The sequence below is a fragment of the Haliotis rubra genome, unplaced genomic scaffold, assembly GCF_003918875.1.
Source record: "Haliotis rubra isolate DU_JTF1 unplaced genomic scaffold, ASM391887v1 Scf511, whole genome shotgun sequence".
Taxonomy (NCBI): Eukaryota; Metazoa; Mollusca; class Gastropoda; order Lepetellida; family Haliotidae; genus Haliotis; species Haliotis rubra.
The window spans coordinates 659,301-675,500 of record NW_025767204.1 but is presented as its reverse complement, the minus strand read 5'-3'; the positions used below and the strand labels follow the sequence as shown (position 1 = coordinate 675,500).

The following is a 16,200-nucleotide window of genomic DNA, read 5'->3' as shown; positions in this document are numbered from 1 at the left end:
TTTACGTCTGCTTCCAACTGTTAATTTGATGTCGCCGACGTGGATGCCATATTTAAAGCCATCATGAATCAGTTCGGTGATAGGGTCCGGATCGGCTGTGGTGAATTGATTTGGCTGTGTGAATCGATTTGACGTGGTGAACAGTTAGAAGAAGTAGACAGTTGATACGAAGCAGTAAGACTTGATGAACCGGTTCGGTGTAGTAGTGGTTCGAACTGCATAAGCTTCCAAGGAACCAGTTCAGAGATGCGGTTTGGTAAGGATGGATGAACTAGTTCAAAGTAACTCGGTTCGATCATAGAACTGATAGCGTGTAGTGAATGAGATCGGCCAGACTAACTAGAACAGCGATGATAAACAGATGAATTTGTTCGAGGAACTGCTGTTCGGTAGGGTGAACCAATTCAGCCCGACGAACTTGAATGGTAATGCCGAGGCGAACCGGTTCGAGATGATGAAGTAGTTCGGTAAAGCTATGGCGAACCAGTTCATCAGTGCGGTTCGGAGGGCCAAGATGAAGCAGATCGGTCTGTCGAACCAGTTTGGTAACATGGTGACGAACTGGCTTGGCCTGATGAACCGGTTCGGTGATATGGTTGGGAAGACCTCGGGGGAAGCGGATCGATCTGCCGAACTAGTTTGGCGATAGTGCAGCTAATCGGTTCGGCTTGACGAACTAGTTCGGTGATGAGGTTAAGATCGGTCTGCCGAACTAGTACGGGGATGTTGTGGTGAACTGGTTCGGCCTAACGACCCAGTTTGGCGATGTGGTTTGGACGAACGAGATGAGCCATTCCGTGCTGAAGAATCAGTTCGGTAATGTCGCGGCAAACCTGTTCAGCCTGCTGAAACGGTACGGCAGAGATACTCAGATGAGTTTGGTGAACCATGGCATGAAACTAGACGATCTGACGAACCAATTCGACGGTGTTGTTTAGTGGTGAGGTGTTGTTTAGTGGCGAGGTGAATGCATTCGGTTTGTATGAGGCAGCTCAACTTGATCTGACGAACTATCGTGATGAGAATGTCCAGAAGTTTGACTCAACGAACAAGATCGTGAGAGGCTATGAGAGGATCGATTCGGAGATCTAGATTGTTTGGTGCTCCCTGACTAGCTAGCAGTGACAGAGGTTAGCTCCAACCGACACGTAGTGGGGGACGAGCACTCTTGTCGGCTGGGAAGAAAGAGGAGATCGGGAGGAAGATAAGGTCATCCGAATGGTCTCGAGGGGCTGCAGCAGTCACAGGGATGGATGGGTGTTCCATCACTACAACCATAGAGGCTCCAGTCTTAGGGGGGACGAGTGAGTACCCAACAATTTCCTCAAATCCTAGAGAGGTAAGAATCGGACGAGGTGGCCATAAGATCCTCCCCCTCCTAGTGAATTGGATTTCGACCGCTTCGGAACCAAAGTAGGACGTTGCAGGCGAGGTTTCTAAGGCGAAGAAGGACTCACTTCTGAAGAGGTATATCTGGCCCGTCTAATAGACAACGGGAACATACCTGATGGTATGCCTTAAGATAATATTCAGACAGACGGGAACATTTGTTACAACAATCGTCAGCCTCAAACAAACCAACAGTCGACACAAGAACTGTGTGGGTCAAGATTGGAGAAAGTCTTTTTACACATTGCGCAAAACTTCCGTTTAATTTTCAGGTTTCCCCATAATGGAGAGTTCAACGAAGGGAACTGAGAGTACAATTACATCCACCCAGGGACGCGACGAGAAAGAGAATGATGTGTGAGCATCGGTCACGTGGGTTGCTGGGGAGCGTACTGCATGCCTTGTATGGATCGCGGTGAGTAGTCCATTAGCGAGAGCAGCATGGAATACACGGGCGATGGGACAAGAGAGGCCAAGGGAAAAAGTTTACAGTTGTTCCACTCAGTGTCAAAGCAAGAGAGAGAGGTGCAAGCCGTGAGATAAGATACGTTTAAAAAATGTATGTATTTCTATTAAAATCAAAGCTGAGAATACACTCTAGTGAACATATTACTAAAAATGAGATATAGACAAATATTTACAATAAGCAGCAAGGTAGAAAACTAGATATCATAAGCAGGTAGAAACCTAGACATCATAAGCAGGCCATACTTAGGAAATGTCATAATATCTGTGAAATATACCCTGCTGACCTGTATCCATGGAAACATGCCAGTAGTCAGTTAACAACATGTTATAATTCCTTTATGCTATATTGTTGCATTGTTACCTTTTTTGGTGTCATTAAGGCATGTTTATTCACTGATGGTTTCCGTTTGGATCTTGCACGGTCCAGTGGAGATAGGCATCTGGGGTCAAGAACCTCTGAATTTGCATGGCTGCTTTCAGATATTTCCCTGCATTAATAAAACAATACTTATCATTGCTAACAACTGAAAGGATACTACCCACATTACATCAATGTCTAATTCACATAATTCTTCCAGCCATCACACTAAAAAGACATCATCATATTTGCAAACAAAGTCCTCTTTACGATCTAATTTCCACAACTAGCAATATCTTGTCTCCAGTACCTTCTGCACATGCACAAGGCCAGAAAATTTCTCCTCTCTCCAAAAAACAAATTCTAAAATTAGATGATTGGGAGGTGGGCGGGATGTGATGGAGGCAGTATTCTTTGAGTTATTAACAAGAATATTTATTGTTCCGTAATTCTTGTGAACATTTTACCTCTATTATATCAATCCCTGAATGTACCTGGTGTAAACTGGTGGGTTCTGACTTCAAGTAATCTTATATATATTGAACATTGAAACTTTTCATTCCCTCGGATTATATTAAACTTTACTGAAGGCATTTTCTAAATTCTGGAATATTTCATGGACCCTATAAACAGATCAGTTCCATATGTGTGGGGCTAACTGAAGATAAACAATAGAATCTGTGACACCACTTGAAGATTTGAAATTGAAGTTATGGTTTAAGGATACCCTTACTCATCAGAAACTGACAAGATTACTGCCAGTGCAGGCCAAATCCCATCTTGTGACATGTTCTCAACCTTGCCTGACAGTCTCACAAAACTCATCTGTTTATTAAGACATTTGGTTCTGATGACATCACATCTGATTCTTGCGGTGCTCCCCGCGACATTACTTCTGGTAGCACATACATGACCTTCAGGCATGATTCTAACAGTTAATCCATGATTTGCCATAAACTTCAAAGACAGTAGGTCCCCCTTCCCCCACTTTATGGTTCATTTATATTCCTTGGTCATTTTTCCTGCGTTCAGAAGATGTAAATTCTGATGATTCTTGATAAAATGAAACAATCTATCAAAACACTTCAAGTTATTTCACAAAAATTCAAAAAAAAATTTATTTCAAAATATGTAAATTGGCATAGGTCTTGCAACAATTACAAAATTGGAACCAAATATTACATGCACTACACCTCTCTTTTAGACAAACAAGTTGTTTTCAAAATTTGAGCACATTTTGACCCAAAAAATTCAAGTTACAGGTTGAAAAATCTGTTCAAAGTTGAAAATTGTAAATTGTTGTAATTCTTGAAAAGATTTCAATGTCACAATCAAAATTTGCAGCACGCCTCTTGTTTAGACAAAAAAGGTGGTCTCCAAATTTTAAAACAACCAAAAGTTTTTAAGTTACTGGATGGAAATTGTAACCGTATACCTCTCAGCTTTTTAACATGAGAGACATAATTAACCTGGACATTTGTGATAAAAAGTCAAGCTTGAGGGAATCAGTTCTTGAGGGTCAAAAATAGGCCTTAAGTTTTTAGTACCATGCCGTCATATGATTCCGTGGTACTTACGTTTCCGTGGTATTTCCTAATGACATAATTTCTCACGAGCCACTCACCAAATTGCGCCACCTATCGATTGTTTACGTTCATCAGGCGATCAGCACAGCTCTGAGCCAAAAATGATCAGACTTTCATCAATTTGCGTACATACAGCCATCTACTTATAAAAACTAATGCAACTTTATGTCTAGCACGTAAAGCACTTTTGGTGCGATCTTTACAAACATTTTCTATAAACTTACTCAGCTTCAAAGTTTTCCAAACATCGCTCGTCTGCTAGCTGATGTCATCAATAAAAACAATCACGTGACCTAAGAGGGGAATCCCAGCTCTATTTTTTAAATTATGGAGGCCCGATAGGGTCATCTCTTAAGTTGTTTTTTCACTTTTCATTTCCCGTATCCTGTTGATCAACTCTACATATTTTATGAACTGGAAATTTATGCTGAAGAAATGTGACTATTGTGTTAATTCTACAAAATCGTTTATTGTATTACAATTTATCAACTTTGTTATTACTGTAAACGTACATTGACACTCCCGGATTGGCTGTTGACAACGTGTGAGATTGTGACATGTGCTGTGCGCCCTTAATTTGATCTGTAGGAAATACCATGGAAACTTATGATGTCACCAGAGTTTGTGCACAATGACCACCTGTCATCTGATACGGTCAACAATGAACTTCAGAATGACAAAAGTGTTTTATTGACATTAAATGATACAAAGGTATGTCGTCTAACACTATGTTATGTTTATATGACTTGGCAATATGAGCGATCATATTCATGGTCGTAAATTTCTTAATACCATGGAAACCCATGACACGAGGGTATACTGTACTAAATCAGTTGTGAGAAGATTGTACACAAACAGCAGTAAACTGTAAACTGTCAATATGGGCAAACACTAGGCATTGAAAGTAAAATGGAACACAGTAAGTTATGTAAGTTACAACAAATTATCACTTAGACACCATGTTCAAACATAATGCAAAAAATCTGCATTTAATAAAACTCATCTTAATGGAAACACTAAATATGTATGACAATGTTGACAAACATGTGCCATCATTGTTATGAAATGACCTTCACAAAATGGCACGTTCACCAACACAAGTATGCATAATGTTAGGATGGAGACTTTCATTGATTCAGAGATGATGGCTTGTTAAATGTGACAAGTAATCAGAAATATTCTGACAATGTTGTTATTATCTCCTGCAACGCGTTTTGTGGGGGGAATAATTTTGAACTCTGAACTCTGCGGCAGAACTTTAAAACCGTTAAATATTTCTACACCAAATTTTGCACATAGACAGGTCTGGTGGTGAAGTGGTGCCTTTGGTAGTTTTGGATATCAGTGTAAAATATATTTTGTGTTTCCATGGCAACAACTTTGACTTCGACGGAAATTGGTGGTAGTGTTCCTTTCCAAAGCAGAACTCTAAAACTTTCAGATACTCTCTTTCCACTTTGTGGGTATTCAAGAACCTAATGACATATATCAACAGTACCACTCTATTTCCAGTATCAACATTACTGAGGTACATCAAACCGTAGAAGCACTCTTGCACTCTGTTGTTGATACAAACATGCTAGTGTATTCATGAATAGTTTACACATACATTATATGTACAGTCAAATCCCGATGAGTCGAATGCCGGTGTCTCGAATATTATGCATAACTCGAAGTACCTGTCGGTCCCAACCATTCCCTGTTATAGTTGTCATCATTTGAATACCGGTTACACGAATTCGTCTCATAAATACACACGATGACTCGAGAAGGAAATTTGGTCCCATGAGATTCAAACAACAGCAATCTTGTATACATAAGCCGAAGTCAGTCAATGAGAAGTTGATTGGTGTAGCAAACTGATCCAATTAACAAACCAGCGAGGCTCATACCTTTCCGCCATTGACGGGTGAGTTCAAAAGGCAGATTAGTGATTTTACGGAAATCACTGTCTGTGCTAATCAGACTGGAACTGATAAGGTGCCCCTATTAGTGATAGGGAAATCATTAGGTAAACAAATGCTTAGGTGGAGGAATTAGGACTGGATCATCTTTTTTTCTACCCTCATAGACATACCTATGTCTCGAATACATCGATAAGTCGAATGTATTACTTGGTCCCCAGCGATTCGACTCATCGGGATTTGACTGTATATGTTTTCATTAGATCAATGTGAAGAACAATGTAACATTGGACATACTCATAACCAGCAGACATATTCATGAATAGTATTTTACCACTGTGGGGGATATTGATGACTTTGTCTTCTTGTTTTCATAGTACGCAAGGGACATAGTAATGAAGAGAAGGACTGTTAATGTTGTACATGGGTTTGTGTCATGGCTTCACCCTTGATGTAAACCATAAATAATTGAGTTGAAACTACCAAATCATTGGAATACATCTATTGTTATTGCCTTAATTCTTCCCACACCTATTCTAAAACTAATGAGCAAGTGTATGCAACACGTAGATGAACGGATCTTTCACATATGAAAAATCTGAACTGTGCTTTGTTTACATTTCAAACAAGTGTTGTTTACTGAGCACAGCATTCATTTTCATAGCTGATTTCTCTTACTTGATTTCATCGAGACACTTCGTACATAACCCACATACATGTTACATGAGTTTATAAACACTCTGCAATATGGTGTAATGTTCACTTTGGCCTAATGGCTGCACTTCATTATTCTTGTGTCCTTTAGAATTACATTAAATTAGTTCTCAATATCATGAAAAAATATTTTAGCAGTTGTATCACTCAACTTACTTGAGAAGCCCAGGTGAGGAATGTCCAGAGAAAGTACAGATGATGGGTTTAGAATTGAACTGTGAGATGGTCAGTTGTATCTTGGCCTGGACAGTATGGAACTCCCGGGGCATGAATGTTACTGTCACTTCAGCCTTGCTGTTAGCTGGCACAATACCTGCAACATAAAGTCACTGCATCTTCATTCTTGCCATTATAGTTACATCAAAGGCAGTGCCCATCATCTAATAGACAGCATTATCGACACAAATGCCAAACAAATCTAGGTGAGGAGTATCCCACATTGTCTTCATACTATACTTTCGGATAAAGAGATGTTCACAATCATTCCCTGATAAGATCAACATTACACCATAGTGTTGAGTTTGTTTGCAATTTGGTGGGCCTCCATCTAGCAATTGATGAAGTCTACTGATGCAAACAAACATGTACTCTCATCAAACCTCTTGACTTTGGTTCCACCTTGCTTTTTAATGTAAGCAAACACTGGGATGGAAGACCAGTATTCCACTCTGAGAGACTGATATGGAGACTCTTCTGAGAAAATCCATAATATAGTCAGATTGTCCAAATGCTCTCCAAACCCAAATACTCTCTATACAAATGGTTAACAGATGGTATTCAGGTTCTGGAAAACCAGTTTCTAAATTGCTCACTTCTTAAGTAGCATCTGAATGTGGCTGCTGATAACTGATAACGTGGGTCTCTTCTTAAGGAAAAAAAGAGAGTACAGGATCTGTCAGATGAAGAAAGTGGAACTTATATCCCTTCGCTTTTATAAGTAGAATCCAATGGTCCATTGTGAAAAAATTCTTGGCAAACATGAAAAGCCTATAAAAAAACAACAACGTTGGAGGCACTTGAATAAATTAAAAATTTTAGTGAGACGGACATGAAATGATTTGGGTGTGAAGCTGATTTCAAGAGTGTTACGATGATCATACCTCTGTCTATTAGAGAGTTGCTTCTATTAGAGATCAGTACTCCTATTCCAGATACGGTACTCTCATCTCCAGTATATGACTTTTCATATCAAAGGTCTTTGTCATGTCTACCCATGTCTTAGACGAGATAAATTGCGCTCACGTACACGAACGCTATGAAGCACCTCTATAGGCAGCAATGGAGGAAATCCTTTGTCGCACTTCCACGCACACGTTACGATTATGAGCACAAAAAACTTCTATGAATGACTTCATTGTACTTATACCAACCCTATTTTCGGTATCAAAATATTCAGAGGTTAATTTTTGCAAACCATCAAATATCTCTGTCGATCTCTCGCATGTCAGCGGCATCATTTTGAATTATGTAACCTGTGACAAGCTGGGATTCCCTCCCTAAAATAATAACACAATCTATGTAACTCATGTATGTGAGCGTTATGTATCTAAGGAAACCTAATGGTTGCTACTAAAATGGAATGGATTTTTATGCAATTTGAAATCATGCAATGAACTTGTACAGATGTGCTCTTTTATGTGTAAAAATGTTTTGAATTAAAAGTGCCTATTACGTGTAAAAATGTTTTGAATTAAAAGTGTACCAGTTTATTAACATTTTTGATCAGTAAAAACACAGAATATGTTTAAATTAGAGATTTATAAAAAGTGCAATTTCCGCATTAAAGAGGGACAATTATTTCAGATTACCCACATGATCCTGTGGCTCCTAATTTGCTTCAGCTATGGTCATTTGGAATTGCCAAAACACAAAGACACTAAGTATTACTGGCTAAAAGTTATTTTGAATATTCCAAGTGTGTACATGTAGAGAATAATTTCACCTAAGAAGAAAATTCAGCCTGATTATAAGGTTGGAATCGTTTGAGCCTCCAACCAATAACACCAACTGTCCTTCCATTGGTCCCAGTGTTGGCATTATGTTGAATTTCTGTCAGCAATAATTAAAAGTGCAAAAATCGACAGTGTTTTGACCAACATCTGGGATAGCCTGACTGTAAATTGCCTTCTATCGCTAATGTTCTTTCCTGTGGAAAACTCCTCTTCCTTGGTGAATCTCCCTTGGCTTGGAGTGGTCTTATATGCATGGTGCCCTCCTGAAAGAACTCCTGCCTTTTTGATGGCACAAACTTTTCTTGGGATAACTCTGAACAGTAGTGTGTGTTATAGAGCTTGGGCACTGGCAGCCAGAAAAATGGTGGAGGTATGAAAACCTTTCACACAGTTTCAGCATTGGAGTATCATGAGTGTGATGACTCCTCTGTTTCAAGACATGAAGAAATAACTAACCAGCACTTTGTATATTTGACATTAGCCAAGGTAACCATTATTTACCCATACAAGGCCAAGCTTGAATATGATGCCATACCATAATCTGACATTAGGGACACTATTGTTTCTTCTACCATGGATGGGGCTGCTAACGTGGAACGCTTCATGCTCATGAAAGAAGACAATACTGCAGCTGTCCTCTTGGCAATTTCCCTCCTCTCAAACTTCTTCCATGAGTCCCTGATTTTATTAAGTAAGATCAGATGCAAGATGGTAGAGCACTGCAGATATTGAGCCCCAAGGATATGTGAGGGTCACTATGTGTCATGAAGTGACCAAAACTTTTACACAATTCTTGCCTTTACAAGACAGGTTAAGTAAAAACTACCCAGAGAAACTAGATCGATCACTATAGCTTCCGAAAAATACAAACATGTCACTAACATCATAAAATAATGACTAATGTTTAATACTGAGGTTATGTGAGAATCAGTTTGAATTTACAATGTAAAATAACCAAAAAAACAGCAACTAATATCACAAATATATTAAAGCTAGAACACACAGGAAAAAAATTTTTTTTCCCTCTTGCACACATGTAGGTGCTTTATAAGGAGGAACAATAATTCATGGACAAGCAGATATTATAAGTTATTCACTTGTCCGGAAGGGGGACATGGGCTGGCCTAGGTGAACATAAACAAACATAGAGGGTACATCAGCCAATGGGCTCATCTCAGGGACCAGTGAACAACGTATTTATCTTACCGAACACCTCAATGGTAATTTTGAACTGTTTGAAGCACGGGTATCGGATTATAATAATCAGTACCAGAGTTAGGCAATTAGCCAATACTAGATTTTCATGAACATAGAATCTAGCAGAGAACAAGAAAACCATATTTAGAGTTATCTCCCTTCCATCAATTTGCTTGTGCAAAACATCGGTAATCAAACGTCACCCAATTATTCAAGATAAAGAATTACTAACATGAAGTACCAAATGTTCCCAGCAGTTAACATAGAAAATGTTACTCGCTTGTAATCAGGGTACATTGAAAATAATAGAACAGCGCTCAGTCAATCAGAAAAAGACATTTATGTGTGAGGGTTGATAAAAATAATTGTTAGTGATGAGGACACTTTAAATCAAGTGCTATTATGGTGCTGATGAAATAAAGTTATGGTATTTGCAGAGTTAATGAACATTTCAATGGGTGATTATTAGAGCTGTAACAATGCATCAACCTATCGCTGGATTGCAATTGTTGAGTCTCCGATAGCAATTAATCAAAGGTAGAAACAAAAAACTATCGGTGTATCGATAGTATGCGTGATTATCATTATATCTATAGTTGGTAAATGTGCAGCGCAAAATACAGGAAGTACCAGATTCGTTCACTTTCATTTAGAGTTATCTATCCCTGTTACCTCTTAAAGGGCAAGTGTACACGAAAATAAACCTTTTTGTCTTGCACTTTTTCATCATGAAAAATGTTTGTCAAGTAGTTTTATATCCAAACCCGTACATATATCAGAAGTAACTAATTTTTTTTTTGCGTTATATCAATTCATATTTTCAACATTTACCGAGAGTTCTGTGTCCACAATAAACACACCATGGCTTATGTCCCTTGGAAACTATGACATCGTTAGACCTTATTAGACCCATTTCACGTGGTGCAGGTATAGGTGAGGTTCTTGTGTTTCGATGCGCAGGCTACTGTTTTAATCCATCTGTTGCCTGGCCGTCAGCTGGCTATGTCATCAGTTCTACACTGTAATGACGTTGCAGTTTGCAACAAGGTATGAGACGCACACCTCTAGAGTCCCAATGAAACACATATAGAAGGCCAATTCTGTTGAGCAGCTTTTGTGGAGAAGTGGATAGACTTCATCCTCTATAACACTATATTCAGAGAGAAATTCAACAAAATTTATACAAGTTTAAACGGCATTAAAATTGGAAAAATAAATAAAATACAAAATCAAAATATCAGATGCACACCTTTAGAGTCCCTATAAAGCACATGTGTAATCTAAATGAATTCCATAAAGTAGTTTTTGAGGAGAAGTGGATAACGTACACCCCCTGTTGGATGGAACAAACACTGGCTGAATAGAACGAGATTCAACTAAGTTCAAACATCTGTAAAAGTGACAAAATTAAGAAATTGCATGAACAAGGTATGAGATGCACACGTTTAGAGTTCCAATGAAACACATGTAGAAGCTCAATCAATTCTGTTGAGCAGCTTTTGTGGAGAAGTGGATAGACTTCACCCCCTACAACACTATATTCAGAGAGAAATTCAGCAAAATGTACCTAAGTTCAAATGTCTCTAAACTTGAGACAAAATATAAAAAAATATGAGATGCACACCATTTGAGTCCCAAGAAAGCCCATGTATAAGTTCATTGAATTCCACAGAGCGGTTATGGTGGAGAAGTGGATAGTATACATTCCCTGTTTCGTACGGACGGACGGACACCGAGGGTAACCCTTATATGCCCCTGCCATAAATGGCGGGGGCATAAAAACATATACATTGTACTAAATGTGTTACCACATAACCAAAATTGTATAACATTCAACCTGTGTCGGTCGCCTTTTCAACGGTATCTTTTTTCACAAAAACTAAAATGTGCACTACATCTAGCTTGCCATCGGCGAATGTGCCGTCATTCTACGCTTGTAACTAAAATTCCTACTTAAATCGTACAGTATGTCCCTCCTCTTCCACCTTCACTTTGATATCGATACCATATCCATGTACATCACGAAAATAAATGCAATTTGCACTTTGAACTCTGTTTGAAATTCGTTTTTCTATATGATCCGCTCATTGTAGATCAAATATACTGAAAATTACTTGCATCGTAAATCTCGCCAGTTTTGACACATTACTACATCACCATTCACTGGGTTTTGCGCGTCTTAACCCCCTTGATGCCGAGTTTTTTTTCAGGCACACATTTTCATACGGTTTGAAAAGTGAACATTGTGCGAGAATTGCACTCACGTGGTCCTGGATCTACGTACGGCTATAAAATTACACAGAAATGTAGAATATTAAATTTCCTATCCGTTGGTATAAATATAAGTGCAAGTACCTTGGCGGTTTGAGAAATGGACATTGCTAAATGTTGTCCTAAGTTTGTTATGCGTTAAAAAACAGTAAATTTATCCGCTTTTTATCGCGCACCGATAAAAGCACTGTGCTACGACTTTTTTTAATGTGGCATCTTTACGGAAAGTGTGAGCGAAGAAAATACAGCCTGATATCTGAACGACATAAATGTATATGAATTGGGTTTATGTGCTTGTGCATAACGTTATATGCTCAACATTAAAAATGACTCGCAATAAATGTCAAAAATGGATTTTCTTCTATGACGTCAAACGACAACAGAGAGGTCATACACGTATAATGATAAGGGGGCATAACTCCGTTATGCGTAATGCTAGGTCAATGTAACTCAGATCACTTGGAGAGAATTTGTTGTGGATAGGGACGCTATATTTTCATTATTTTATGTTCATGGTGAACCAAACTATTCCAATTCAAAGTTCCCCAGTGTGAGCGGATGCAGTTTGGTAGTTTCACAATTTACAAGAAAAATGACAACGTATTACATGTGAAAGCACATAATAGCGATTTGGATGACCCTATCCGATATATAAGTTAGTTCTTAGATTCCCATATTCTCCTGTTTGCGTAGATGTAATTTGAATAATTTTGCATTGTTATTACCAGAATACTAGCAAAATCTTCAAATGTAATGAAATTGCTGAAAATAATACAACTTCTAGTTGACGTCATTGCTTGTTTTATGCATCTTGCGACGTCGGAAAAAGACGACATTGGTATGCTGATTAGTATATATCTCACCTAATTTCCATTAACTGTATAAAAGGTCTCGGCTTCTACATCAGAATTTAACACTCTTTAGACAAAACATAAAATGACTGATTTTTCCATTTAAATAGTGTCCTGAATATATCAACAATTAGACGGTTTGACAGCGTGTCTTATTGTAAACAACACGCGCACCTGTTTGGTATCAACTTAACGTAAATAAATATAATATTTCACAACACCCGAATATTTTGTTTGGGATAAGAATTTTGTTTGTTTATGATTATGTAGCTATTTCTCTTCATACGTATGCAATGAAAGATGGAAAAAGATGGCTTTTTATATATGGAACTATATATTAGAATATGGATGTAAGATTTGTCCGAATTAACACATGAGATGGTATGTATATTTTTCAACAATTTTCCTATAAATGTAGTTAGAGTTTGATATCCTGTCATCACAATATTATTTAATCGAATATGAATTGATTATATTATCGAAAACAATGACAGAGAATCATAAAACGTTTCCAACAAACGCGCACCTGGCTGATCAATATGCATCATTCTTTTGTCTATAAAACGACTCAAAATTATGCAATGAACAAGACAATTCCTTTAAATATGTGTGCATATACATTTCATACCATATATAAATCATTTTCATTAATATTATCAGTTTTACATATAAGGTTGAATTAAATCACCGTTCTGAAATTGCAATATTAGTCCAAATAAATTGAATATTGTCCATCATAGGAACTAAAGTAGTTGCAGTTATGTCTACGTTTGATCTTCTAACACTTGTGTAAAGGTTTAGAATATGGTGTATTGCACTAAATGTGTCAATTTCTTATGTAAATATGATTCAAGCAATCAAAAACTTTCAAAGAATAAAACACCGTATACCCTATATGCACGTATGATATGATATTGAACAAGGCTAAATGTAGATGCTGAAGTCAGGTTCATGAAAAAGTATCTGAACTATACGCAAAATATACACCATAATACTGACAGTGTAATCGGAAGGATTGGGCGATTGTGTTTACCCTTGTTCAACCGACCTTCACCTCAAAGAAATTGCCTAATATGTAGAACAATGTTGACGTATGACATCACTACCGCTGACCGATTTCTTACAAAATGGCGGCTTTGCTGACAAGGGTACACAGGATTTTGCGAGGACCCTTCCATTGATTCAGGGATTGTTTGTACATAAATATGAGATGTAAGTAATCAGAAGGATTCTGACTATCTGTGTATTGTTATATGTTTTTATCGTTTTCACTATGAGTAAGAGAAAAAGCCAGAAATGCAGATAATTACCGTTGTCGTTTTGCATGATTTTGCGTCAGTCATGGCGTCACGCTGCACGGAAACTTTGACAATTTCTTATGAATTATCAAATTTTTCCATTGTTTCTATTTATAATTTCCTATTGCTTGCTACGATACTCTTTCCATGCATATTCCAAAGGTATTGAGCCATTGCAAGCAATGAATAGACGGATGAATGTTGAAAAATTTCAGAATGTGCTATGCAGTGTAAAATCGGAATTTGTCTTTGTTTACATTTCGCACAAGCGCAGTCTTTCAAGCACAGCGTTCGTTTTCACACCCAATATGTTTCGTCTCATTTTATCTTATCAGTTGGTATTGGTGACACAGACCAGTTGCAATTTGATTATAAAATGTATGGGGAATTCAGCGATGCATTTTTCGAAGCTGAATATGAAATATCCGTGATGTAATTGGCGTCTCAATACCGGCCTTCGCGAAACGTGATTTCGTAAACACTATCCAATATGGCGGAAAGCCCACGGTGTTCGGTGTAAGTGCATTTTCGAAAACATCCCAACCGATTCGAGATTCATCGGCAACGTTTCAGAATTATAATTAGCGATTTCAAGTAAAACTGATATCAGTGATCATGAATATGTTATTTTTGAAATTCAATACTCCCAGTAATTATCCGATTTTCACATTTCAAAACATACAGCAAATAACGCTGAGAATCGCGATTTCGTACTGTGTAAAAAATGGCAACATTTTCGATGAAGCCTATTTTGAAAGGTCATTTTCAGCACTTGAGCTTTGTCTAAAATGATAGTGGATGGTATCAAGAAACAGGAAATTTCCCGCAGAATTCGAAACTGTGAAGTGTATTTGTGTGCGTGGGATATTTTAATTTTTATTGGACTTGAAATTGAGGGTTGAAGGGGGAGGACATATATGTCCCTGTGGCATCCAGGGGGTTAATTCAAATGTCAAATTTTACTGGGAGAATTGAATTTAAAAGAAAAAGACCTATCATTGTGATCAGCGGTAGTTTTGTTGTTGTATGATCAAATCACTAATGCTCGTTCTGAAACATTGTCGATGAACCAAGAATCACTGAGAATGTTTTGGAAAATACGCTTGCAAACACAATTAACGTCAAAGTGAATTTTCAGCCATTTTACAGAGTGTTTATAAAATCACGTCACATGTATGTCGGCTATATTTCGCCCATAAAATCAGTAATTGTATATAGTTCAACACCTTCTTCCTGACACGAATCCCTGAATTTCTCATACAGTTCAAAATAAACTGACAAATGGACTTTGTCACCAATTCGCAGTGTTTCAGTGAAATCAAACGAAATATATCAGATGCCGCGCTGGGAAAGGACCACTTGTTTGAAATGTAAACAAAGCCAATCTCAGATTTTACATTGTGTATCCGCTCGCCTACTTGTTGCATACACATGCTCTTTAGTTTTAGAACATGCATGGGAAAGGTATCATAGCAAGTGATAGTTAAATAAAATAGGTATATTAGATTGATTTTCTAGATTCATCACAACATATCATGGTTTCTGAAAGCGTGACGCCATGACTGACGCAAACTCACGCACAACAATGACGGTACCTCTCTTAATTTCTGACTATTTCCCTTGGTCACAACCAGCAGACTGACAGAATTTTCGGACAACTTACATGTCACATTTATGCATATACGTTGCTTGAAACAACGAAAATTTCTTCGACAACTCCGGCATACGAGTTCATGTCAGTGAACACGCCATTTTGAAAAAGTCGCTTCCCGATAGTGATGTCATACGGACGTCAACATTGTTATACATATTTGGTATTTTCATTGAGGTGAGGTTATGAATGAAAATACACACGATCAATCTGTCCTGCTGCTTACATTTTCTGTTCTTATGCTTCTTTCGAATTTTCACAAACTTTTTTCACGTGATTAATTTCAGTATTATTATCTTTTGATTTGGGACTAGACAGTAGACCAGTTTAAAATCAAGTGGCACCAATTACGTCATAATCAAAGGGCGGTAACTCTGGCCTGTTTAGCTCGGCAAACAAAGGCTTCATATTGGCATAACATTTCAGCACTTATTTTGAGGGTGATACTTACATTGTAAGAAAAATGAGTGTATATTTTCAAACATTGGTATTAACTAATTAAAACAGTTCACTTTGATTCGCAGAAGAATAAATGTGATTTATTCGTGTACACTTCCCCTT

The 16,200-nt window shown here is 37.8% G+C and overlaps 1 protein-coding gene across 2 annotated transcripts in view; it reads right to left on the bottom strand.

Moving 5' to 3' along the window:
• The window catches only part of LOC124292282 (cilia- and flagella-associated protein 221-like), a 157,980-nt gene that overhangs the window by 121,391 nt on the left and 20,389 nt on the right, over nucleotides 1-16,200 (bottom strand). For both annotated transcript variants that reach the window (XM_046729348.1, XM_046729349.1), the window contains exons 6-7: nucleotides 6,576-6,732; nucleotides 2,219-2,345 (exon numbers count right to left, since the gene is read on the bottom strand). In XM_046729348.1, coding sequence (XP_046585304.1) covers nucleotides 2,219-2,345; nucleotides 6,576-6,732 — 284 coding nt within the window. The remainder of the gene's footprint in view (nucleotides 1-2,218; nucleotides 2,346-6,575; nucleotides 6,733-16,200) is intronic.